Source organism: Neovison vison, chromosome 7, assembly GCF_020171115.1.
Source record: "Neovison vison isolate M4711 chromosome 7, ASM_NN_V1, whole genome shotgun sequence".
Classification (NCBI taxonomy): domain Eukaryota; kingdom Metazoa; phylum Chordata; class Mammalia; order Carnivora; family Mustelidae; genus Neogale; species Neogale vison.
Genome location: NC_058097.1, coordinates 1,949,247 through 1,974,581, shown reverse-complemented (window position 1 = coordinate 1,974,581; position 25,335 = coordinate 1,949,247). Strand labels below are relative to the sequence as shown.

The following is a 25,335-nucleotide window of genomic DNA, read 5'->3' as shown; positions in this document are numbered from 1 at the left end:
GCACCTGAAATGTGGCCAGAGCGACGGACGACCCGAGTCTGTGGTTTCTTTTGTTCTGGTTCGTCGACACCTAAGAAGCCCCGAAGTGCAGAGGGCTGGGGCAGGGGGCCTGAGCGGCTCACAGTGGCCCAAGACAAAACCGTAAAAGCCGCAGTCAAACCAAGAGCAGGCTGGCCCCGGGGCAGGAGTGCACCGCCAGCCCTCTGCGCACGCTTTCTGAGCGGGGAGAGAAACCACAGAAGACACGGACGGCTGACCCTGAGTGTGCTCAGTGGGGCCTTACCCACACGGACATCCAGCCGAACTCAAGCCGGCTCCCCGGGGAACAGGTGCAGAAGGGCCCCTCCTCACCGGCCCCTTTCCAGGCCACCCGCAGGCTCGCTGCCTACCCTTCACCTGACCGCTGAGGCGACACAAGGCACTAGGAAGGAGGAGATGTCCAGCCCGACGATTTGAGTAAGCCTGGAGGCTCCCCGGGGGTAAGAGGTCGGGAGCCTCCAAGTCTGTGCAGCCCAGGGAAGGGCGCTGTCCTCGAGCCTAAGCTGGGACACAGAATGGTCAGGGGCTCCCCGCCTGGGTGCAGGGAGCCCCACATTGGCCAGGGCCGAGCCGGCCCCCACAGCCCGTCTCCACACCGGGAGGGGAGGCAGGACTCCCCGGAAGGCCCGCTGCGCCCCGCCCCCGCTCTCTTACCACATCCTGCAGGTGCGGGGGTAGTCCTCGTTCCTCGAGCTCACGCCCACGGGCAACACGAACGGCTGCCCCTGCCCGGGCTGGGCACCCGCGGCCTCTGCTCCCCTGGCCTCCCCGACCTTCTCGGCAGGCAGCTCCGCACCGGGCTGGGCAGGGCCCTGCTGGGGCTCTCGGGGGCTCTGCCGTCCTCCGGCCCCGCCGTCCTCCAGCCCGCTCTCCTGCTGCTGCTCCTGGCGCAGCCGCTCCCGCACGTCCAGGACGAGGCGGGAGAGTTCGCTGAAGCTGCGCAGGCTCTCCACGTCAGGCAGCTGGATGCGGTGCCTGAGGTCGATCTCGACCGTCTGCTGCCCGGCGGGGATGTTCGGGTCACCCTGCGGAGCGAGCACGCAGCCGTCAGCGGGGCTCAGGGAACGGCAGCGACACACTCTGCATGGTTCCTGCCACGATCACGCCCCCGGCCCTGCGAGCTCACTTCAGCGTTCCCACGGACTTAGCGGCACCCCTTCTGATGTAAGAACGTTTCAGAAGTCCTCAAAAAACGTGCCCACGGCGCACACCTCGTCTGCGAGGGCGTCTTCGAAACTAGGGGCTGACGGCACCCGAGTAACCTCGAGAGGCGCACAGACACCCGGCGGAGTGGTTCGCATGCACCTGGGACCTCCTGGTGTGTAACAGCTACACTCTAGAACACTGGGGCTTAGAGAAGGGCACAGACCCTCCCAGGGACGGCAGGGCAGACCTGAACGCAGGCCCCGACCTGTCCGCCAGACACGCAAACACTCCTGAGCCTGAACCTGGGAGAACCTGCAGGCCCGGTGGCCCCACTGGGGAACCCAGTGCTGGGCTCTCCATGCAAGAAGCCGTCCCAGGGCGCCGGGCCCTGCCAACCCAAGTCCAAGAGCACAGCTCCCTGAGAACAAATAGGCGCTGCGCCCCGAGACACGTGAGTGTGCCGGTCAGAAACACACCCAAGTACGCACATGGCAGGTGAGCGCGGTGTGGGCGGGGCCCCCGGAGCAGGCCCGGTGTCCGGCTGGTCCGAGACCCCTACTCTGTTCAACAGCCCTCCGACTGTGTTGGTCAGCTGCCGGGCCAGGATGGCCGCAGGAGCCCGTGTAACAGTGTGGGCAGTCTCCAACGGGGTCGCACCTCAGAGCCACCGGGGGCGCTCAGGGAGCCCCTCCCCACTGAATCAGAATCTCCAGGACTCAGCCTCAGGGTTTTCTCACATCCCTAGGGATTCTGCGTGTGGCCAGGACCGGGAGTCGCAGATAAAACCACCCTGGAAAGGCTCCAAGTCCCCTGGAGGTGTTGTGAAATGCAAATTCTGGTTCAGTGGGTCTGGGGGGCGGGGGGCAGGGCGCACTCCCAATCAGCATTCCCAGCCCACTCCCCGGCGCAGGCTGCCAGGGGTCCAGAGCCCACCCCGAGCAGCCGGGGCGCAGCCTGAGCCTCGATACCGCGCAGCCGCTCAGACTGAGGTCACGGAGCGGGGTCCGCCAGGCAGCGCCTGGACTCACCGTGATCTTCGTGCCCCGGGCACGCTTCCCATGGAAGCTGAGCATGACGATCTCCAGGCCGTGGCTGCCGTAGGTGCCTTTGAAGAGGCCGGGTCTGATGAGGTCATCCGGGTGGCTGGGCGGGAGGTAGATGCGGCGGTAGGTCAGGCAGTTGCTGTGGGGGGAACCATGGCGTGAGAGCGGCCCGGCGGGCAGGCCCAAGTACGGAGCTCCCTCGCCAAGCTGCTGTGTGAGGGAGGGCGGGACGGGCAGGGTAGGGAAGCCTAGCACAGCCGGGCGGAGCGGGGGCCCCGCGTTCCTCACCCCCCCCGAACGCTTGCAGGGCCCGTCTCACCCCTGCTCGGATCCCACCAGGGCTGAGCAGGGGCGCACACTCGCGCTACAACAGGGCAAGGGAACTGGGGTGGGCGGCGCTCTCTAAGGGGGAGGGGCTGCCGCTCCCGCTCCGCCGGCCTGGCACAGGAGCCCCGGAGATGGCGAAGGGCACGATCACCACGCAAGGCTTATTTCAATGGGTCCCAGGAAGAGGGCGTGGGGCAGAGGCCGAGGCAGGGAGAGCAGTTAAGAGAGGAGCGCTGCCCCCCCACCCCCGCAGACGTGGGGAAACCACCCCGAGGCCCCAGCACACGGGCTGGGCTGCTCCGAGCACACAGCTGGAAGGTGGTGAGACTCCGACAGAAAACCGACACCCCCCGACACCGAGGGGGCGGCAGGGGGCAGGGACTGCGCTCCTGGGGCCACGGGGCCGCACTCACTCGTACTGACTGGTGTAGATGAACTTCATGAGGATGAGCTCCTGCATGTGCTCGTGGAAGATGTCCTCCAGCGTCCGCCCCCACTCCTCCCGCAGCCACGTTCGGAATTCCTTCCAAAAGAGCACAGGTCACGAGAACGCCACGACCAGCAGGGAGGACTGCTCGCTGTGGCACTGGGTACACACAAGCAGCATCCGCACCGCTGGGGTGATGCCGCGGGCACAGCAGCGCCCAAGTCCCAGCGGGGCGGACAGGACGGAGACGAAGGCTGGACAGGACGGGGCTGCCACACTTTGCTCTCCGAGTCCCTGACTTCCTTCCGGGGGAGGTCAGCCACCAAAGGAAGGTGAGGGGCTATGCTCCCGCTTTCCCAGAGCACACAGGCCCAGACGTCAACAGGCAACAACAGGGACCGTGGGATCCCTTCAGGCAAGGCTGGGGCCACAGCCCGTGTCCAGAGCTCTCAGGTAGCAGCCACGGAAGTCTCACTTCTGTGGCCAGTCACAGGACATGCGGTGTCTACACCGAGCCTGGTTCAGGGGCTTCTAGGAAAGCAGGAGCACAGCAGGACTCTTGTCGCTGAGAGCTGCTTTCTGCCGCTGCCGATGAACAAAACAGGTATGGCGGGGGTGGGGGTGGGGCAGACGTGCCTTCCCAGTTATGTTACATGTTCAGGAAGTTGATTTGTGAAAAGGGAGCTTGTACAAACACCGTGTCCCCAGAGCTCAGTCACGAATCTGTAATTAATCCACGGCTCGGTTCCTAGCTCCATACAGTGTTTCTAAGGACCGTCCTGAGTTAGCTCCACGAACAGAAGCAAACGTGATTTAACAACGACAAACCAGGAGAGCTACAGCCTCTAGGTTCCTTTAGTATGTTCCCGCACAAACCCCGGCCACACATGGAAACCCCTCAGCGCAGCAACGAGAGCACCTGGCTTTGGAGCCTCAAGCTCACTACATACGACCGACTGCACGTTTCTATACCAGCAGCACAAAGTTGAACAGCGGAGGGTTTTACGCCCCATTTCCAGCAGCCTCCTGGGAACTTATGGCCTGGGCATACGTGTTAGCAGGCCTATGCACGACCCCTTCTCTGACAGCCACGGGCCTGGCGGAAGGAAACGGAGACACCCCACAGTACACGTGCCCGTGGACCAGAGTTCCGGTACCAAGCCAGCAGTTCTCTCCAAGGTCATCCAAGGACTCAACGCCATGACAGCCCCAGTCCAGGGTCTCTGTACAAATGGACAATTGTGAAATTCTTAGGGAAGTGAAAAGAATCTACAACGTCCGAAACAATTGTGCAAAAGAACGAAGCCGGAGGAACCGCACCGAGATCACCTCTGACTTACTCTGAAGCTGCAGGAACCAAGACTGCAGTACCGACACCGGGGTCAATAACCACCAGCAAGCGAGACAGAGAGCCCAGAGACCGACCCCGCTATCTGGGCCGCTGCCTTCCGACAGATACACCCAGTCCACCCGTGGGAAATCAAAGTCTCTTCCACAGACAATGCTCCAGCAGCTGGACATCCACACAGAGAAAAGGAACCACGATCCCTGCCTCACACCACACACGGGAAGTACTTCCGGATGGACTGCGACACAGACACAGCACGGATGGACGCAGACACGGCACGGACGGACGCAGACACGGCACGGACGGACGCAGACACGGCACGGAGCTACCCAACTTCTCAAGAGGAGACTCTGCAGCCTGGGGACAGGCAGAGTCTTCTAAGACACAGAAAACAACAATCATACAAGAAAAAACTTAACACATTAGACTTCAAACCCGTCCACTCAGATGGAGCAAGGCCCCAAAAACCAAATGGATAAGGAAGAGCCAGGAAGGGAAGGAAGCTGACGCAGCGAGTCACGGACGCTCCCGTGCTGAGTAGCAGACACGCTGCACGCCCCGAGCCCGGCTTGTGAGGAGTCATCATCTTATTTACTTCCCCCGGCAAGGTCAGAGGCATTAGAAATACCAATTACCCAGGAACCAAATACCAGACCCAATTACTCAGAACACAGACCTCAGAGATATGTTCATTACAAAACTATCTCCTGAGTGACACATGCCCAAAAAAAATCACAGGGGCCCAGAACACGCAAGACGGGAAGAACATCGACCCGAGCTCGCTCACCGGGTGCCGGCTCCGTGAAACCACCACCTGCGTGTGCGCACCGGCCCAGGAGAAGGGTGCACACACTCTCCCCGTTCTACAGTTTGAGCAACCCAGCTGGTCCGTGGCAGTCAGAGCTACTCCCCGGGCCATGGGCTAAGTGGCCTTGTTTTTGCCACGGCCAAGACGAAGGCTGTCCGGAGCACAGGAGGCCGGGGCCTCACCCACCCTGGTGGGTGGTCGAGGAGGCCCAGGAAACAACATGTGACAAGAATTTGGAACTTTTCCCTGGCAATTCAGGACCTTTTTCCTGGCAACTCCACTTCCGTATGGTCCAAACACCAGGGAAGATTTCTGCAGAGTGCAGGGGCCACAGGGGGGACACCTGCAGGCGGTCAGCACGGTGTGAAGGCGTTCACGTGTCCTCAGTCCTCCATACCCCTCACGTGCCACAGGTGACAGCATGGCCCCATTTCAGAGAAGAGGACTGAGGCTCTCAGAGAGCACGTCACCGGGCAGAAGGGCAGGAGGGCAGCAGGGGGAGCACAAACCCGATGTCTGGCCACAGGAGAGCAGGTTCACTCATGCAATCGCCCCATGGATAACGGATGGAACGTGATTTTAAAATGAAGATAGTAAAGAATTCTAATGAGACTGGAAAATATTTCTGGAAGAGCTAAAAAGCTTTAAAAAAAAACTAAACAAAAAAGACTCAAATTAGATGAAGTTAGATTGCAGTTACGAGGGCGAGAAGGTATCATTTCAGCATGAGGCAGAGAGACAGGAGTCTAGTGCCACAGCCTCTCTGTATGACCAAACACAGAGGCACCAGAGGCACCACGAGCGCGGCCAGCAGAAGCCCACGGCCTGGTCAGGAGGGACGAGCACGGCACTGCAGGGCTGGGGCCGCCGTCCTCCCTCCTTCCTCTCTTCCCAGGCTCTGCTCTGCCTCGCAGGCCCCCGTTTTCAGAAGCCTCAGGGTGCAGGGCTGGACAGGCACAGGGTGGGCAGGGAATGTGCCAGCTGGGCCTTGCCGTCCCTGGGAAGGAGGCCAGGGAAGAGGAGTCTGGGCAGGCTTGGGGGAGCCCCACAGAGGGGCTGCACGGTGAAGGCACACAGGTCACCCGGAGGCAGCGTGAGGGCGGTCGAGGCCACCGCAGCCTGAGCATCCGATCACGCCACGGCGGTCTGGACCGGCGCTCCGAGCTGGACACGGCGGCAGAAACTGGGCCTGGAGCTGGGGTTGAGCAGCGGGAGGGCCGGTGAGCAAGACGGGGCGCGTCAGCCAGAGACCTGCAGGGCAGCTGTGGCCTTCACAGGGCAAGGGCAGGAGCCTCGCGGGCTCCTTCGTGGGCAGCACACCCAGCGGGTCTGGGGCCAGCACTTCTCAGGGCCCACGGCCTCCAGAGGGGGTTGTCACACAGTGCCACGGAGACTGGAGGAGGGCACAGCACCGGGCCAGCTCCTGGGGGCATGAGAGGACTCCCTCCTTCCGCGGAGGGGACTGTGCTCACCCTCTTGTTCCCCTGCTAGCCCTGCTGGCCGCCGGAGCCCTCCATTTTCTCAGGGGCGCCATGCGGCCCCAGAATTTTAAATGACCATCAGCCATCAGAGCACTAGGAGTCATAGGGCAGGGCTCAGCCTTTTAGCTCAGTGTGCAGAGCGATCCGGAACATGGCACTGTCCCCCCACGGCCTGTCCTCTCTCCCTGGGGCCTGACACCACTCCCCTGGGTCTCAAAGACTCCGCGAGGAAGTGAAGACATTTCTGGCGGACTCATGAAGTGGCAGGAGACCCTTTCCCCATACGGCTGAGAGGCAAGACAGGGAGAGACAGAGAGAAAAGCAGGCGAGAGGCGAGGGGCAGCTGAGATGGACAAACGACCGGAGGGCCGGACGGCAAGTTCTCCCTCTGCTCTGCCTGGAGACGTGGCGTCTACCAGCCTGCCCTCCCGACGGACTCCGCAGGACAGACGCACGCCTCTGACTACAGAGGAACAAAAACAGAGAAACTCCTGGATAAAAATATACGATGAGCCAAACTAAAAGACAAAACATGAGGAAAAATACTGGCAACTCATGCCTGATTTTGATTTTCTAAGAGGAAAAAAGCTCCCATCAATCAACCAGAAACACAGAAGCACCCAGAGCCGCGAGGCGGTTTCCCAACAAGCGCGTCCCAGAGGAGCAGCCGCAGGGAGCCCCGCACCAAGCCCCGACCGCGGCCTCAGTCCCGTCACAGAAATGCAAACGGACGGTCCCGAGGCCAGCAGAGCTTTGCTCCCACCCGGGCGGCACATGCTCTTACGTTCCAGGGAGGCCTTGGGTCAGGGCTCTCGCGGCAGAGACCACAGCCAGGGAGCCCGCTCAGACACGGCTTGCAAGACTCTTTCCGGATCCCGGTGCGTGTATTTCCAGAAATACGTGGCATGGCCTTTTACGTGCACAGCTGAGGGGCTGCTGTTCTCAGAAAACACACTGGTCCTCTCCACCGCAACGCGGCCCAGAGCACCCGCCTGTGACGACCGTGCGAGCCGCCGTCCTCGGCGCCGGCGCAGGGAAAACTGCGTCTGCCCCGGCCGTCATCGTCACAGGCCGAGCATGTGAGAAAACAGGGCCTCGTCTCCCTTCAAGGGATTCCCACGAGCCCGTGTGCTCTCTGCAGACACACACGTGTGTGTGACTTTACCTCGCGCCTCTTGCAACTCCGCAGCTGACGGGGAAGCTGTCGGACTCAGAATCTGAGAAGTACGCAGCCAACGAGTAACTGTCTGCTCAACAAGGACCCTGCTTTTCCGCAGTCCACTTTCTTACTTACTTGACAGAGAGAGATCACAAGCAGGCAGAGAGAGGGAGAAGCAGACTCCCGGCTGAGCAGAGAGCCCGATGCGGGGCTCGATCCCAGGACCCTGAGATCATGAGCTGAGCCGAAAGCAGAGGCTTCACCCACTGAGCCACCCAGGTGCCCCCGAAGTCCAGCTTTCTTAAGAACTTTCTGGAATGGCCGTACGTGTGACCTGGATCCTCCAGGAAGGCAAACCCAAAGGTGAGGAGATAGCACCCATGCAGATAAAAGGAAATCCCAAGAAATCGCGGGTGTGGCTCAGAGACCAGCCTCCCCGCAGCACCGCCGAGACCCGGGAGTCAGCCCCAAGCCCGTCCGTGGGGAGGACACAGAGGCTCCCCGCCACCTCACACCCAAGAAGGAACCTCCAGCAGCACGGGAACTCTGGCCAAAGGGGCAAAAGAGAGCCAATCAGAGGGAACGATTCCTCCTGGGCTCGATCAATCCGAGGGGCGGCGGGGAATGAAAGCCTGTCCGCGTGGACACGTGCACAGGACGCCCTGACGAAGGGTCAGACGCACGGACCGGGCTGAGCCGGGGAGACGGCCCTCCGCTGGGCGCACACTGGCGAAGTGAAACCGTTCGCCCTCACGCCCGTGCCCTGCGAACAGAAGGGTACAGGCTCACCTCCTGCCTCCCGCCAGACATCCTGTGGTGGTCCGTCTGGTTGCACTTGGTGGAGAACTCATCCTTCTTCACGATCTTGAGCATTCGCCACAGAGGAGAGGGGACCGAGTCAGCCACGGGCGGCAGGGTCAGCCTCTCCCACACCCACACCCCCCACATGCATGCCGGAGCCCAAGAGGCCACCGAATAGCAGCCCATCCAAAGAAGGGAGCTCAGAGCCACCCTGAGCACGCACATCCTTCCCAGGGGAAGGTGACGTGCGTCTTCCCAGAACACCCTACGGCAGGAAAGGGGGCCTGGCGCTTTTGTCATGTGTTAGGCAACACCCGTGCTTCCCGGGGCAGCTGTGTGCCAGACCGTCCCAGAGGGCAGAGCGTCTTAGTCTGAGCTTGGACTTGCAAAGAGGAGCCCAGAGGGGATGGAATCACGACAAAAACAGCAATCGGTTCCAACTGAACACACAATCCCGGGGGGGCGGGGGCATCACAGCACACGCACATGGGAAACGCACCCCAGGTGGACAGAGCCCCACCTCCTCCCACGTTCAGCACTCGGTGTGGACACGGGTCTGTAGCTGGGAACACCACCGCCGCTCAGCCAGCACCGCCCCCCGCCTGTCCCTGGGACCGGGAAGGACAGAAGGGCCCCGGCCCCTCGCCTGCACATGGCTGCCAGGCCTCGGGGGCCCCGCTCACCTGGATGTGGCCATTGTGCGGCCCTCGGTGGCCATACATGCACTCCACTGTGGCCGACTTTCTCTCCATCAGGTGGACTCTGAACAGAGGCTTGAATCGCATCGGGTCGTCCACGTGCGGATCGTGGGGGGGCAGGTACATCCAGCCAATGATGAACAAGCCGTCCACCTGCGGGGAGCAGAACGGGCACGGGTCCACGCAGGGCTCGGGAGGAGGGGCCGGGACGGGACCGGGTCCCCCAGGCCCACCCTGGCCTCCACGCGGCAGCCCCACAGAGACTCTCGGGGCCAGGAGACCACCTGGTCAGCACAACCAGCACGGCCCACCTACCCAGCGCCCGGTAAGTAGAAGGGGTTACTGCCTGGAGACCGGCAACGGTCGCCAACAGCACTGCGCCGACACCAAGACCTTCTGGGAGAGCGGGACCTACGTGCTCGCACCCAGAGAGAACCGCAGCATGAGGGGCGGACGCGCTCACCCCGCCGGCGGCAGGGATCCTTGCCCAGCGGGGACAGATGCCAGCCGCGGTGAGGGGCTCGCCACACACCGTACCATCCCCCCTGCCCTCTGGAAACAAAGGGACACACCCTGCACCCTGATCTACAGCAGCCGAGACGCGGGAGCAGCCCCAGCACCACCGACAAAGACCTGTGTATGTACCGTGACCCGCCGCTCGGCCGTCAGAAAGGACGAAATCTTGCCATTGCGATGACACAGATGGACCTAGAGGGTTGTGTGCTAAGTGGACTGCGTCAGCCAAAGACCAACGGGTTTCAGCCACACGGGGAGTTTAAGAAACAAGACAGACAAAAGCAGCAGAAAGAGATGGACAGATACAGAGAACAAAGACACGGTCCCTGGGTGCGGGGTGCGGGCAAGATGGGCGAAGGGGAGGGGAGGGGAGGGGCGGGCGGCGGCGCGATGAGCAGGTCACAGGGTAAGTCAGCGGCGCTTGTGAGCGCAGCGAACGGACCATGTCACCCAGCTGAAACTCATGTAATGCCGTGGGTCAGCACGCCTCAGTAAAAAATAAATTTCCAAAAGAAAAAAACAAGCAAGTTTTGTTTGAAAAATAAGGTGAAAAAAAAAGCAGTTCAACCTACACCTAAAGGCAAACCTCGTGGAGAGCAGGCCCAGGTCTGAAGTCGGAGGGACAGGCCGGTTGGCGCTGGACAACAGCAGGAGGCGCCCAAGAAGCACCAAACCCGCCAAACACGGGGTCAGGGGGCTGCCTCGGGCAGCAGAGCCCCGCGAGGCACACACGGACGCCGCACGCCAGCACCGCAGACCCGGCTCCAAGCAAGCCGCCGTGCGCAGGCCGTTCTGCAGCCGTCCGGAAGACGATGTAGACCAGGCCTCAGGCCATGTCACAGTGTCCCCACCACATCTGCAGGGCGGGGCGGGGACAAGGCCCACACGCAAGGAAACACCCACGCCCCTTAAAGACCCGCACAGAAGTACGAACAGACGAAATGCCACGGGCCTGGGATCCGCTCTAAAAACCCTGGAAATCAGAGGCAAAGGGAGGAGGCAGGTCCCACGGGCTCTGCCGAGCCTGACAACAGGAAGCGTCCACTCTGCCGTCAGTCTTCCAAGGCACCCGACGGGGTGGCCATGGTGGACGTAGGGTCAGAGTGGGGAGTGGTCCCCAGGCACAGCACGCGGCACGTTCCCCGAGGCCGGAGGGCCAGCCCCACGGTCGGGGACCTGGGTGTCTGGCGGCTGGCTCTGCCTCACCCACTTCCGCGGCGATCCGTCCGATCTGTCCGATCTGACGAGTGCGACCTGGCCCTGTCCTGGCGTTACTCCGTTTTCCATGATCATCCCCTGCTTTCAGAAGCTGCAGTGTTCTCTTGTCACTTTATTAGTCACCGCGAGCGAGAAAGACAACGATCACCCTCCCCGCCTACAGCACGGACGGCGGCGCACGCGGAGCGGTCCGGCCCGTCCTGCGAGGAACGCTCTAAACGCACGGCTCTCCCCTGCGACGTCAGACACAGACAGAAAGCGCGTTTCGTCACGGACGCCTCCGCCATCATGAGGAACACGAAGCAGTACTTATCCCCGTCCCAAACCCCACCCGGTGGGCACACGACAGAGCGTCCGAGCTCCCAGGGTCCCCGGGCGCCCGCGCGAGGCAAGCTGGGAAAGGCCCACACCGAGGCCCCGACCTGCCGCTTGTGAGACGCACTCGTGGCCGGTCCCACGGACTAGGGCCTCCGGCCTGCAGAGGGGCGAGCGCCCAGAGGGGAGCAAGACCAGAACGCCAGCGCTCCCCACGGGGCACCAGGCTTCACTCCCAGCGGGCCTTTCGCTGCAGCGACATGGGGCCAGGCTCCCAGACACCGCGTCCCAGGGCTTCTGTGCAGACAGCCCCCGGCAGGCCAGTGGAGTGAGGATGGCCGCACCAGAGAGACGCGGCAACGTGCCTACGGTCCAGGTGCCCGTAAAGCACCAACAAGGAGCATCTACCTTTCAAAACACGGCTGAGAAGCAACTGGACAGAATCTACACACGAGACGGCAGGACCTGTTCCGGCCGAGAACCAGGGCCTTACACGGGATGCCCCGCCTGCGGCCACCGGCTGTAAGGGCCACCCATGCCGCAGCCTGAACACTCCCGAAGACACCAGGGGGCACGCTCAGTGGCCCCGCGACGAGAACCAAGAGCCTGAAAACAAGGGACAGGCTTGAGGCGAGCCCAAGGAGGCAGGGCCTCCCAGCCCTCTGCCCCAGGTCCCCGACTGCAGGGTGCTGAACCCCCAGGCCGCCACAGAGGCCAGAGCTCTCGGGCAGGATCCCAAGGAAGAGGGCCCCACAGTGTCCACAGCTCTGGGTCCCAACCTGTGAGGGGCGGGAGGTGTAGAAGCCAAGCAGAGAACGTTGCCAAGACGCTAACCCGCCAGGACGGAGCGGCAGGATCCCTTCCCCGGGAGCGGACACGCAGGCCCTGGAGAGCGGCAGGCGCCCAGCCCCCTGGGGACATGCTGTGGAGGGGCCACCAGGAATGAGACTGGCCCTCACCACACCTGGTCGGGGCCAGGCGCGCTGCTGGCTGGGACCCCAGGCCAGAGGCGGGCACCCTCCGGGGGCAGCAGCGTCCACAGCCGCGTGTGCAAGCGCACCAGCCGCCCCACGGCCACGCCTGAAAACCCAGAGGGTAAGAGGGAACTGTGAACTGAACCGGAGATCACGGACTTTACAGAACTCAGATACATTCAGGAAGACACAATAAGGAAAACAAAGGTCACCAAACAAGAAAAAATAAGCCCGACTTACATCCTGACCACATTAGACTAACAGGGACTGCCGTGAACCCCAAGGCGACCCTAGACAACAGGCCACACAGGGCTGTGATCCCAGAGAATGAAAGAGGTGATCCCCGCTTCCCCCTGGATTCCTGCCAGAGGCTCAGAGGTCAGGCAGAACCGGGCAGTGCTCCAACCTGAGCAACCAGAGACCGGAGCTCGGGGGGCTCACAGGGCTGGAGTGTGGGGGTCAAAGTCCCAGAAAGGAAGGAGCTGTGCAGAGACAGAGCCCAAGAGCTGCCGAGGGACCCGGGTTCCAACCACTCACCGAGCCCAGTGCCAGCTGCGCAGTGCGCTAGACTGCCCGGCTTCACGAAGCTGGGCCAGGCGTCCTCAGGGAACTCCCAGGGCAGGGCAGGGGGACCCCAGCACTGGGACCTTAGACACAGAGCTACAGCACATCGCTAAGAGGCCCAGTGGTCCTCCGGAACACCCTGTCTGCCTGACCAGACCAACCCCACCTGAGGGACAGGAGTCATCCAGCTCAGAACTCGTTAACGATGTCGACCACCGCAGGGAGAGGGGCAGGCGCACAGGGGCCGGGGAAGCAGCAGACAGCCAGAGTCAGGAAGACACGGCGGCTGAAACCAGAAACACCGTGCTCCCAGCAGAGGCGGGTAGGGGGGACCCTCATGGGACATCAGTCAGGCTGCTGGCAGGACACCTCCAAGGCAGCCTCCTCGCCCACTGGGCAGGCTGCCCCCTCTGGTCTGCGGGCCCCGGCCCCCTCTCCCCCTACACTGGGGATGGTTACCAGGACCATGGCTCTTAGCTCAGCAGCCCTCCTGGCCTTCAGTGAGCCTGATACTCGGAAGGCAGAGGGTAGACCCTCGGGGTCTCTCTGTGTGAAGAGGTCCCCGTGATTAGACTCGGGCTGTGTGTGTTTCGCAGGCGATGGAGAGAAGTGGGGCTTGTGCTTCATGTGAAACCAGGAGGAGCCCAAAACAGTCCTACTGCTGGCTAGTGAATGTGATCTTCAGGATGGGTACTGTTGGCCACATCTGTCCCCAATAAGGCCCCACTTCCTCCCTGTAATCTTGATCACTAAATAACGGCTCCCAAGAAAGTCCCTGTCCTAATCCCTGGAATCCCTGTGAATGTCATCACCTTACACCGCAAAGAAAGGATTAAGAGACCTGACGTTGGGGGTGCCTGGGTGGCTCAGGGGGTTGAAGCCTCTGCCTTCAGCTCGGGTCATGATCTCAGGGTCCTGGGATCAAGCCCTGCATCGGGCTCTCTGCTCCGTGGGGAGCCTCTTTCCTCTCTCTCTGCCTGCCTCTCTGCCTACTTGTGATCTCTGTCTGCCCAATAAATAAATAAATAAGAGACATGACGTTGAGGATCTTCAGAGGTTTCTGGCTCACCTAGGCAGGCCCTGAACGCCATCCATCACTTGGAGCCCTCTGAGAGGGAGGTGAACAGAGATCTGAGACATATGGAAGGGGAGAGGCCACGTGAGGATGGAGACAGAGGCACAGGGTACAGCCACAGAAGGGCCACCGAGGCCCTGTAGCTGAAAGAGGCAGAAGGATCCTTTTCTGGAGCCTTCGGACGGAGCATGAGGACGTCGGGCACACGGACAGGGATGTGGGGCACACGGACTGAAGACATCGGGCACACAGAGGACGCTGGGCACAATGAGAACGTTGGGCACACTGACAGAGGACATCAGGAATACTGACTGAGGACACTGGGCACACGGAGGACACTGGGCACAATGAAAACATCGGACACACTGACTGAGGACGTCGGGCTTCCAGAAGAGAGAACACATTTCTGTCATTTTACGCCACGCAGTTTGTGGTCACTGGTACGGCGGCCGCTGGAAGCTAAGACAGTGAGCGGTAAGGCACAGGCGGGAGATGCCCTCAGATGGTGGAAACCTCGCTTCCCCCAAAAGTTGTCCACCGTTGATGCCCCAACCCATCAAGGACACTGGCCTGACCCCAGTACTACTATAGTGGGTGAGGAAAGATTTCAAACCAGGCTTTGACGTCGCTCTGAGGCCCAGCCTGGTCGTGAGGCCACCGTGGCTGCTGAGTGACTCACTCTGACCCGACAGCCCGGCGTGCCTCCCCAGCCACCGAACTGTGTCTTTCTCCCGGGACAAGTGCTCCCACGTGTTAGTGGAAGGACAGAAGGGGCGGTCGGTGAGTCACAGCTGGGGTGCGCCCCGGGGCTCAGTGACAAGGCCGCTGTGATGACTCCATGTGGCCCGGAGGGCCTGACGGTAAGTGTCCAAGGCTCCTGGGGCTCCTCGTTTACAACAAACTAGTGCACACCCCAAACCCTGAGGGCCCCACGGGCGTGAGCACAAGGGCCCCAGGAGTCTAGGAGGCGGGGGCCAGGGTACAGGAGGGAAAACACCCTCGCAGCTCCACAAAGTCTAGGGACGCAGAGAGAAGGCTGAGAACCAATCACAGAACAGCCTCGGGCCCCCGACGATCATGCTGCCATCCCGCAGGCGACGGCTCCTCTGGGAAAGGCCTGCGAAGGCAGGCAGCCTGCTCTCGCTCTCGGACTTACCACCACGTTCAGCAGTCCTCCGTAGGGCCCGATGTCTGGCTGCCACAATCCCAGGATGTGTCGGTACCGATGGAGCACTACAGGGAGAGAGAGAGCAGGTCTTCACGCTGGGGCCGGCCGGTCTGCCCTCCACAGTGACGCGGCGGGCACCGCCGACAAACTACTCGTGACGGCTGGGGACAGAGCCTTGGACAAACGTGGATTTCAGCAGATCGTTCAAAAAGTTTCTCAAGAATCTCAGGAAGGAAAATGTCTCTCGAGACCGTAATAAAACAGGCAACTGGGCCACTCTGAACCCAGGCTCTAAGTGACCAGCACCAATGGCGCTGCCTTGAAAGACACAGAGTGAGCACCCTTTTGAAATGGTGACCCTCCCATCAGTGAGGGGGTCAGAGACTGGGCCACCACGTTCCTCAGCATGGCCAGGACGAGATTTTTCTAATGCTGGGACCCTGGCATCTGCCCATGAAGTGTGTCTCTATAGCAATCAGACTAAAAATTATCACTAGAGCGAACGGCTCGCTCTGCTGGGCACACAAGCCCGACAGCCCTGTCCTGGCAACAGGTGTCACCACGACCCATGACGACACATCCAGTCACACATCGGGGTGTACCTGTGAGGGTGTTTCCAGGTAAGATTAGCATTTAAATCAGTGCACCGAGGAAAGCTGATTACCCTCCCTGTGTGGTGGGCCTCATCCAATCAGTTGACAGTCTGGAAAGAAAAGGCTTTTCCACAAGCAGGGACTGCCTGTCTGTGTGAGCTGGGACATCAGTCTTTTCTAACTTAGGACCTGAAACGGAAACGTGGGTTCTTCCAAGCTGTCGAGCCCGCCAGCCTTCAGACCCCAACTATACCCCTGGCTCTTCTGGGTCTTCAGCTTAATGACAGCAGGTCTTGGGACTCCTCAGCCTGTATTAACTGCAGGTCCCGATTCCTTATGAAAGAGTCATCCAAGAAAACTGGTTCTGTTTGTCGGGTGAACCCTGGCGAGCACACGGGGAGCGGGGACGGGCTGGAGCGCTGAAGGTACACAATCACTCCGTTCCGAGGGAAGGGGGCCCCGGCTGGCAGGGCCAAGTGGGACACAGAGACGGAGACAGGATGGCGGCTATCAGGTCTCCTCCACCTTGGTCTGGGGTAGAAGGACTAGGCAAGGGAGGCCAGAAGCAGCCCAGGCCTCTGAAGTACGCGGGCAGGGGGACGGCCACCACCGAGACCCGAGGTGTCAGCCTAGGAACACAAGTTCCTACACGAGCATGTACTTCTCCCAGACACCTGCCGTCCGTCCTGCGCGCCATCTTCTGAGTCGGTTTACAAGCGGCACAGGAAACCCAGTCTGATCACCTTACGGTCATACCCTATTAGTTCTGTGTTTAATAAACACGCGGGGGCTCAGCAGATGACGAACTCCACGGTGACATGTACGCTCAAGGGTTTCGGGGTAAAACGTGATAGTATCTGGCACTTACTTTAAAATGTATCAAACAAATAAGCTGGAAAGATGGAGAGACGGCAGACGGACAGCTGAGGGACGGGACGTGCTCTGAGGCTTGTAGGGTCTGCTAAGGCTAAGTGGGTGCTTGTGATCCCGCCCACGTTTCTTTCTTGTAGATTTTTAAATCTTTCACGATGAAATACTGGTGAGCACAATACATGGGCCCATCCAGCGTGAGCATCCCCTCCCGTCTCCCCTCCCCCCGGCCCTCAGTCTGACTGCCAGCAAGGGTCTGGCTCTTTTCCAAACCAGTCTATGATCTCAGAGCCCCTGGACAGCTCCAAGAACATGCGAGACTCTTGGCGATTCTAAGAGTTCCCTGTTTTGCTTTAGAAGCTACAGCTTGTTGCAGTAAACACGCTGCCCCCACGTGTCTGCTTGGCGTGGCAGCCCTCTCTGGACATATGAGCTCTACACATGTTAGAAAAATCACCGTGCACCCCCGTGGCTCCCGCAGATGCAATGACCCCGACTCACTCAGCCTGGGACCACCCTCGAGACGGTCCAGGGGAGAGCGGGAGCCCAGCATCGCCCCCAGGGCCACAAGCAGGACCTCTGAGCTGACCCCTCGGCGGACAAGCCGCTTCCTCATGCAGGTAAGGTCTGTGTTTTAGGGCAGACACTTTACAAACAACCACTACCTAGAACAGGGTCCAGCAAGAGCCCAGGGCACCCCCAGACGGACAGTGTCCACCTGAGTCACACAACTGGGTGTCCACACCGGCAGGGGGCTGCACTGAGTTACCATCTAATGCCCGAGGCCCCGCTGGGAAAGCCAACCCCTGACGCGTTCCCCGCAGGATTAAAACGAGACGAGCAGAGAGCATGTGTCCATGCACACTCCCTCACGCTCCCCCTGGACCCTCTGCCTGGCCCTGCATGAGGCTGCGGGGGGTGGGGGGAGGGCTGGCTGAGATGTCATGGCGCAAGGCACTCCCCAGACCCAGAGGAAGACCCCCAGCTCACAGAGCCCTCCCTGCAACGTCTCCAAACAGCCGCTGACCAGGGGTCCAATTACAGAGACTGGGCAGGAGACCCGAGATGTAGCGGCGACTGTGCTAGGCCCTTCAGGTACTTTACTGTCATGGGCTTTAGGACGCTAGGGAACTTCAGTTTGTGGGCGGAGACAGCCTGAACACAGGAAAATCCCGTTACCCAGGACAACAGCAGAAACGCCGCTGCTCCACTCCACGCAGGCCTTGCAGAATAATTCGTGTTTCTTCCAAACAAGGCAACTGGCAGGCTGTTCCAACCACCAGTCCCCGAGGTCAGTGTGGCCATACTCAGAAAAACCTTCCCAGCTCTAGGACACTGCCCTCCGCTCCCCAAAATGGGGGAACCATCTGAGCTGGCTAAGGGACCTCCCCGCTCAAGCACTGGCGGGAAGACAGTCCGTCCTGGTCAGTGCCAGTGAGCTCTCATCTACCAGCAGGAAGGCCACTGGAGTAGGCAAGCGGGAAACTCCTGGCACAGGACACAACACCAAACCCAAATGTCCCGCTGTCCTCCGCGTGGCGTGGGCGGGGAGCTGGCTCTCTTCCCCCGTGGCCTGCGCGCAGACAGCCGGGCCCCGGCCGGTAGGGCCCTCACTCGTGCCTGAACCACCACGTCTGAGGCTGGGGAGCCGGGCTTTGGGGGACAGGTGTTCCCGCACGTCACTATGGTCCACAAAATCATCCTAGAGACAAACAAAATCAGAGCAGGAGATGTCCAAGCTCGTCAGGCCAGAACGACCCTGGTACTGAAACTAGGAGGCCACAAGGACAAAGACCTACAGGCCAATCTCCTGATAAACGTGGATACAAAAATCCTCAACCAAACCCAAGCAGATCCCACTCAACAGTCCATTACAAGGGTCACTGACCGTCTTCAGCTGCGGCTTATCCTGGGATTAAAAAATGGTTCAACATCCAGAAATCCAAGCAGTTGACAGCACCTTAACAAAATCAAGAACAAAAATCGTACGTCCTCGACATACGCAGGGAGAGCACCTGAAAAAATCCAGTATCTACTTCGGACAGAAACGCTCCACAAAAGGGTCGAGAAGGGCTGTGCCTCCACAGGACAAGGCCACAGGTGAGAAACCCCCAGCGAACGTCACACGCAGCGGGGAAAGCCGAGAGCTTGCCGTCTGAGGCCGGAACAAGGCAGGGGTGCCCCCTCTCCCCCCTTGTAGCCTACACAATGCTGGAGGTCCTGGCCTGAGCAACGGGTCAGAAAAAGCAGTAACAGGCATCCAGACTGGAAACAAAGAAGTAAATCCTTTGCCATCTGCAGCCGACGTGACACCGTCGGAGGAACAGCCCGCGGAACGGCCCGCGGAACGAATACAGGAACCGCGTCAAACTGCAGGCCCAGAATCGACATCCAGAGCGGGAGCAGGAAGACAACCCCACGGGCTCCAGGATTCGGCCAGGTGATGGGCAGGTGGGCTCCGTCCCCTGCTGCACTTCCTGCCGGGGCCCCTGCCCCCTCCACAGGCACCGTCCTGTTTCCAGATTTCCCAGGGGTCTGCCCCTTCCTCACACCCCTGGTGCGTTCCCGGCCCCCCCACCCCCAGCCCGCTGGACTCTGGAGGAGCCTTCCGGTCAGACTCTCCCTGTGCAGCCGAACACCCTGTCACCGGCGCCCAAGCATTAAACGTGGCCTCTCCATCTCTCCGCCGCGGGGTGCGCGATGTCCCACCGAACCCCCGGAGCTACCTGTGGCACCGCCAGAGCTCTCGGCGGGACCTCGACACCCAGAGCCCCGCGGTCACAGACAGCCGCTCGCAGGTCACGCACGACGACCCACGTTGGCTACGCCGTGAGCACGACGCGTTCCCCGCGAGATGCTGCGGTGCCCTCCAAGACACGGACGAGCCAGACTGCCAGCAACGGCCTGCGGCCTGACCGAGTACGCTGAAGGGAGCCGCCGAAGCTCCCATATGGGGCCACACAGCTCCTCAGAGGTTCGCTTTGGACGGGCCGGCCTGCCTCTCCCCGGACACCGTCGTCCGCTTGAGGCTGCCGAGCCTCTCTGGTCAGCAGAGACCCGGGGACCAGGGGACCAGGGCACATGGGTTCTCAAGAGCTCCACGAACAGGGCAAGTGGGCATGGGAAACAACGGAGCCAGGCCCCGAGGTCCTCACACGCCAGGCAGTGCGGACAGTTCTGGAAGGCTGGGCTGAATGAGGCACCCGTGCTCCCTGGTGCTCACGGGGAGCGTGGGTCAACGGAGGACGGAACCTGCCGGAGGCGACCTCCCAGAGCGCTCAGCAAGGTCCCGACTCGTGCCTCCCCGCCCCAGCCCCGAGCCGCCCGGCCCCCGACTGCCCAGCCAGCTCCTCACGCCGCTTGGACACGCTCCCCATGAGGCCCCTGGTCACCCGCCTCCACCCCGTTCAGCTCTGGGCCTGATGACCCGAGCGAGGTGGCCGTGGTCAGGAGCTGCGCCCCATCCTTGCGCCCCCCGAAGCAGGCTAACCAGGGCCCTTGCACCGGGATGGTCTCCACAGGACCAGCAAACACGCCTCGGCTGTGTGTCCACCATCAGACGGGGGTTAGGAGAGATCTCGTGCGCAACTCGGTTTCCTCTGCTGCCACAGGTTTTGACAGAAATTGTGTGTCTATGAGACTGAGAAGCGGGTCTGCTCCAGGCAGGCGACACACGTGGAGGGTTCAGAGGGGTGGGGGGAACGAGGGAATGGGCCGTGTGCTTCCAGGAACGTAACAACCCCTTTTAGCACAAGCAGGCATGTGCGAGGTCTTCGTGACAAGAGATACCCACTCTCCGCCTCAGCTCAACCTAAGAGCGTGGACACGTGTGCGTTACGGCTCAGGGAAAGTTCCAGACTCGAGTAACACCCATGGAGAGGGGAAGCAGGTTCTAAATAATCAAGTGCTTCTGCTCACTTCTGCCCAGTGTTTTTTTTTAATTCACATATGCTGTCACGATGTGACTAACGAAATCCAGAAGCCACCGCATACACTTCATTTTGGAGCACAAGTGTTTCAAGGCTTCTACCCTGTCCTCTCAGCCCCATAAACAATAAATACTAAAATGTGCACCAACGGAGCGGTCTTGCTGGTACTGCCCAAGAACCCCAGAGCGGCCGCGGAATCCCGGCCCACGTGTGCAGCCGACCCAGGGCCACGGCTCAGGCATGGCCTCAGCTGTGGCCAAGCCACAGAAAACAGCAAAGGTAAGAAAACAGCAGAAGCCAAGGAGGGCAGCTCGCTTTTAACACCCAAGCAGTCCTCGTGCCCGGAGTTAGAGGTCCCTCTCCATGCAGCTTCTCGGCCGTGCTCGCCCGCAAAGCCAAAGCCAGCAGCAGGTACGTACGGCAGGTGTAAACATCTCTGTACTCCATGTGCTCGTAATCGGGAAGAATTTTCATGAAACGTCCCGACTTCACGCGAGGGTTTATACCTGAACAGACACAGCAGGGAAAGGGTAAAGATGGTCTGCTTCCAGGACGGTCTGTTTCCGTGACTCGACACCCTCCCTCACTGACGAAGAACATCTCCCATTGCACACTCAGCCCCCAGAACCTCAGGGTGCAAGTGTTTGCCAGGGGTGACCTATCTTCCTTTAACCAGTGGAGCCACACCAGAAACTCACGAAGGTGGGCAAGCCCAGGACCCTCCTCTCTCTGCCGCCACAGATCAAGGGAGCACACGGAGGTAGGAAGCCAAGGCTGTGGCCAGGGGATGTTTGGGGGGAACCCCTGTATCTGACTCCGATCTCTCCCTCGCCTGGTGCACACCTGGCTTTCCCCTTGACTTCTCTGCGTTTGTTTTATTTCTAAGGGTGATGTTTCCTAGCTCAGGCCCCTCCCCCCTGAACCCGTCTATGCCAGGAACCAACCTTGACTTTCTTCCACCACCTGTTCCAGAGGCTAAGCAATTTTCTCCTCGATAAGGCGTTCAGAGCAAACTCACAGAAACACAGTTCTCGCATCATGAGCATAAAAACTGAAGCTGGCTCTGACCAGAGCAGATTCAACACTTCCAGACACTGAAAAGGGTCATCATTCCCTGGATCTTGAAACCATTTTTAAGGGGTCAAGATTCAGCAATGAAAACAAATCTCCAGATGCCATCCTGCGCCTGTCCGAGTCCCCAGCCATCCAGATGTGCAGGCGAGCTGGCTCCCCTCGCCCGGGCCCCGTCCCTCGCCCACTCCCAGCTTACGCCCGGCCGTACCATCTGCTGCTCACGGCTACTGCCCACCTGTGCTCCACAAGACAGCATAACCGAGCTGAGCTCCATGGGGGCCTTATTCCCACATCTGCCCCCACACCGGGCAGGTGTCCGCACCCACCTTCGTCCAGGTGCTGTTTGGAATGGTAACTCCTAAGCTCCTGCAGAGAACTCTGCCTTGAACTGCCTTTCAGGTGATATCGTCCAACATCCAACCCAATCCGATATCCCGAACCTAACGAACTCAGGCAGTCCAGCCATAAAACCCTGAAGCCAGCTGACCATCCAGGAAAGCCAGGACAACAGTTTCATGTGCGCACACAGAGACTGTTGTGGGCGGAACCAGGTCCTGCTCCAACACCAAGGCTGACAGCCACTTCAAGTCCCTGCGACTCCATTCTCTGGCCGGATTTAAGAGCTGAGTTCTGGGCAGCCGCAGAGGTACCAAGGCTGGAGCCAAGGCCATGTGGGCGCCCATGGCATGGAGGGCAGGAAGCGGGCGCAGAACTGGACTCTAGGCTTTGCGGGATGCAGAGCAACACCGGCTTGGCTGCGGAGATGAAAAGACAGGAAGGGCTCAGGGTATCAGGACACATGACCACTAGGGCCCCCTAGACCCGTGTCCCCAGAGACGTGTCTTCCTGAGTTGGTGGAATGTGGAACAGAGGCAAGAGAAGGAAGCCAGTCTGAGCGGGCACAGGGAAGGAGGAGCTGGCAGGTCCCGAGCTGTCAGCCTTGCGCTGGGACCAAGCCCAAGGACAGGGCCCAGGAGGCAACTTCGAGCTGGGCGGGACAGCTGGGGCAAGGACGAAGCCCAGGCCTCAGGAAGGCAGGGAAAAGCGGGGTACTGGGCGTGGCCAGGCAGAGGGCTCCCAGAGGCAGGTGGTGGGTCAGACATCACAGCACAGCCCCCACGAGCTCTGCAAGTCGTGAGCGCACCAGCTCCCCTGAGGAAGGTCCATGAAGAACCTCCAGCCCGCTGACAGGAGTGCTCCCCAATGTGGGCGAGTCCCCTCAGAACACCAACCACCGCACGCCTCAAGTTGCCATGGATCACGGTGCGGAGGGAAGCCTCGGACGGGGCAAAACCGGCCACATCCAAGGAGGGAGCACGGCCCGCGTCCCCCACAGAGCCAGCCCTACGTGGAAACCCCGCGCTCCCCCACAGCCACATGAAGGGGGGCCATCTCAGGGAGAGCCTGAGTGACAGATCCGCTAAGAACAGGGACACGGTGAGAGGCAGTGGCTGGCGCGCCGCAGACCCTGGGGGGGGGGCTGCCAGCACTGTGGCGGCTCTCAGAGACCCACTTCCGTCCCAGTCCTGAGTCAGACCGCGGCCGCTGCTCCCGGTGAGGCATCTGGGAAGGGGCAGAACCTGCTCTGCTTTCAATGGATACATTTCCAAAGATATGAAAACCCAAATCTATCAAGACTCTTTTAAAATGAAACTTGAAGGTCCTTTTTATTTCTTCAAATTTTATTTAGAGAGAGCAAGCATGAACGGAGAGAGAAGCAGGCTCCCCACTGAGCAGGGAGCCCAATGCCAGGCTCCATCCCAGGACCCCAAGATCATGACCTGAGCCGAAGGCAGACGCTTGACTGACTGAGCCCCCCAGGCGTCCCCTTAAGGTCCTTTTAGGAGCAGTGAAGAGTCAACTTTAGCCAAAGATGGTCCCCATCATCTCTTACTCTACCGTTTGAGCCCAGCCCCGGGGAGCTAAGACCACATGAGACCGCCGCCCAGGGGTGAACCCACCAGCTGCTCCCTGCAGGTTGGTGCCGGGCCACAGCTCCTAGGCAGTGTCTGTGTGAACAGATCTTCAGAGCCTCACGCTAAGGGGCACTGAGGAAAGACATGTGGGGCTGGGGGGAGTCAGAGCACTCGGGGCGTGTCCCTGGTGACTCCAGAAAAGCCAGCGAGCAGAGACCAGGAAATGGGGACCGGAGTGTTCAACGTGGGGCTGGGAGGTGCCTGGTAGATGGAGCCCCAGAAGGCGGAGCCTGACGTGGGCCTGCAGGCAGGCGGCCGAGGAAGCCTACAGAAGTGGCCACACTTCCCAGTGAAGCTGCTGTCCACGTGCCCCTTGGGCTGCAGGCCCAGGATCCAGGAAAAGGAACCTCTGGAGCTCCCCAGGCTTGTCTGGCCCCAGTGCAGCCAGTTTCTCACCCCCAACGCCTCTCCACACCTAACAGAAGACACCACTGTATGTGACGGGCTGAAAATAAGGACGAGACATCCCCGGAGATGGAGGAAAGAGCCCCTCGTAGGAGGGCTGCCGCTCCCAGCGCCGTCGTCCGAGAGGGAACTGTGGGCTGTGGGTCACGTTCTCCGCACTCCTGTCGTGGGTGCTCACTCTACGTCTGTCTCTGGAGCGAAGGGGCTGTGGCGAGCAACAGGTTCACTTACGCTTGGCATAGACGTCTCTACAAGACACGCCCGTGATGTCCAGCTTCCGCAGGTTCTCGCAAACGCCATACTCTGCAACAAGAAACATGTGCTGGAGATCACAGGCCAGAAGTCACGAGACCACAGAGAGACAGACAGGCTAAGGGGGAGGGAAGGTGCACGCCGAAGCCTTGGTCCCGTCTTCCAAGACGGAGTCTGTCCCTCGCCGCTGCACCCACACTCACCAGCGAGGCCCTCATCCTGTGTTTAGACCACACTGGACAAAGCAACAATGCACACTATCCCAAGAACCTCCAGAAGCCTAAATGCACAAACCCCAAATCACACAACCCCCAGCTCATGAAGCGTATGGCACAGACTCGGGGTTCTGTGAACAGCACGCTGCCGTGGCAAAGAGACTGTCCTTGGTGTCAGGGTCCCACGACGGCCCCCGAACCTGCACTGAGGCTCCCCTTGCCACCGGCTCTATTACACAAAGCCGCGGGCCTGTGAGGGGAGCCCGGGGCGAGAGGCCGGATGAAGGCCTGAAGGAGGAGGCTGCACCACATCCCTTCGGCACCAGCCCCCGACCTAAACCCACGCCGGAGACCCTGGATGCCCTCCCTGCCTCCCCGGCCTCGCCTAGCTGACGGCGCCTTCCTGCTTCCTCCTCCCTGTCCCTACCCCACCCCACTTCCCCAAGTCACCCACCTCAGCTTCCCAGCTGAGACCTCGGATCCTCTGGGTCGGGTCCCAGTGAGGGTTTGCAAGGAAAGCACCACACGGAGCTCATCACCACGAATCCAGAACTGCCAGGGGGCCAAGCGCTGACAGCGACCAGCCCGCCTGGTACCACCAGCCTCTGCTCAGACCAGGCACCACTGTATCCAACCTGGCTGGCAGGCCTGAGCACTGCCACCGCCTCGTCCATGCCAGCGAGGAGAACACACGCACAGAGAGGCCCGGGACTCTGCAGCACAAAGCTGCAGAGGTCGTGGTGCGGGACCCAGAGCAAAGCCCCGATGGGACGCCGCTCACGGGTGAGCAGAGCGGGGGCAGGAAGCATGCTCAGCGCCCCCACTGCCCAAGCCCTCACACACTCCCCACCAGGACTCGGTGCTCATCCGGGGCGCCGGGGTCCAGCCGGGGCCTTGCGCACAGCCACCTCCCA

At 60.8% G+C, this 25,335-nt stretch overlaps 1 protein-coding gene across 3 annotated transcripts in view; it reads right to left on the bottom strand.

Moving 5' to 3' along the window:
• FBXO31 (F-box protein 31) overlaps positions 1 to 25,335 on the bottom strand; it is a 39,666-nt gene that overhangs the window by 3,615 nt on the left and 10,716 nt on the right. Inside the window, exons 2-9 of one of the 3 annotated variants that reach the window (XM_044255596.1) lie at positions 24,186 to 24,257; positions 20,919 to 21,005; positions 15,096 to 15,172; positions 9,263 to 9,430; positions 8,568 to 8,642; positions 2,969 to 3,078; positions 2,214 to 2,367; positions 694 to 1,064 (exon numbers count right to left, since the gene is read on the bottom strand). In XM_044255596.1, coding sequence (XP_044111531.1) covers positions 694 to 1,064; positions 2,214 to 2,367; positions 2,969 to 3,078; positions 8,568 to 8,642; positions 9,263 to 9,430; positions 15,096 to 15,172; positions 20,919 to 21,005; positions 24,186 to 24,257 — 1,114 coding nt within the window. The remainder of the gene's footprint in view (positions 1 to 693; positions 1,065 to 2,213; positions 2,368 to 2,968; positions 3,079 to 8,567; positions 8,643 to 9,262; positions 9,431 to 15,095; positions 15,173 to 20,918; positions 21,006 to 24,185; positions 24,258 to 25,335) is intronic. The other 2 variants (XM_044255597.1, XM_044255599.1) reach the window with 2 other exon arrangements.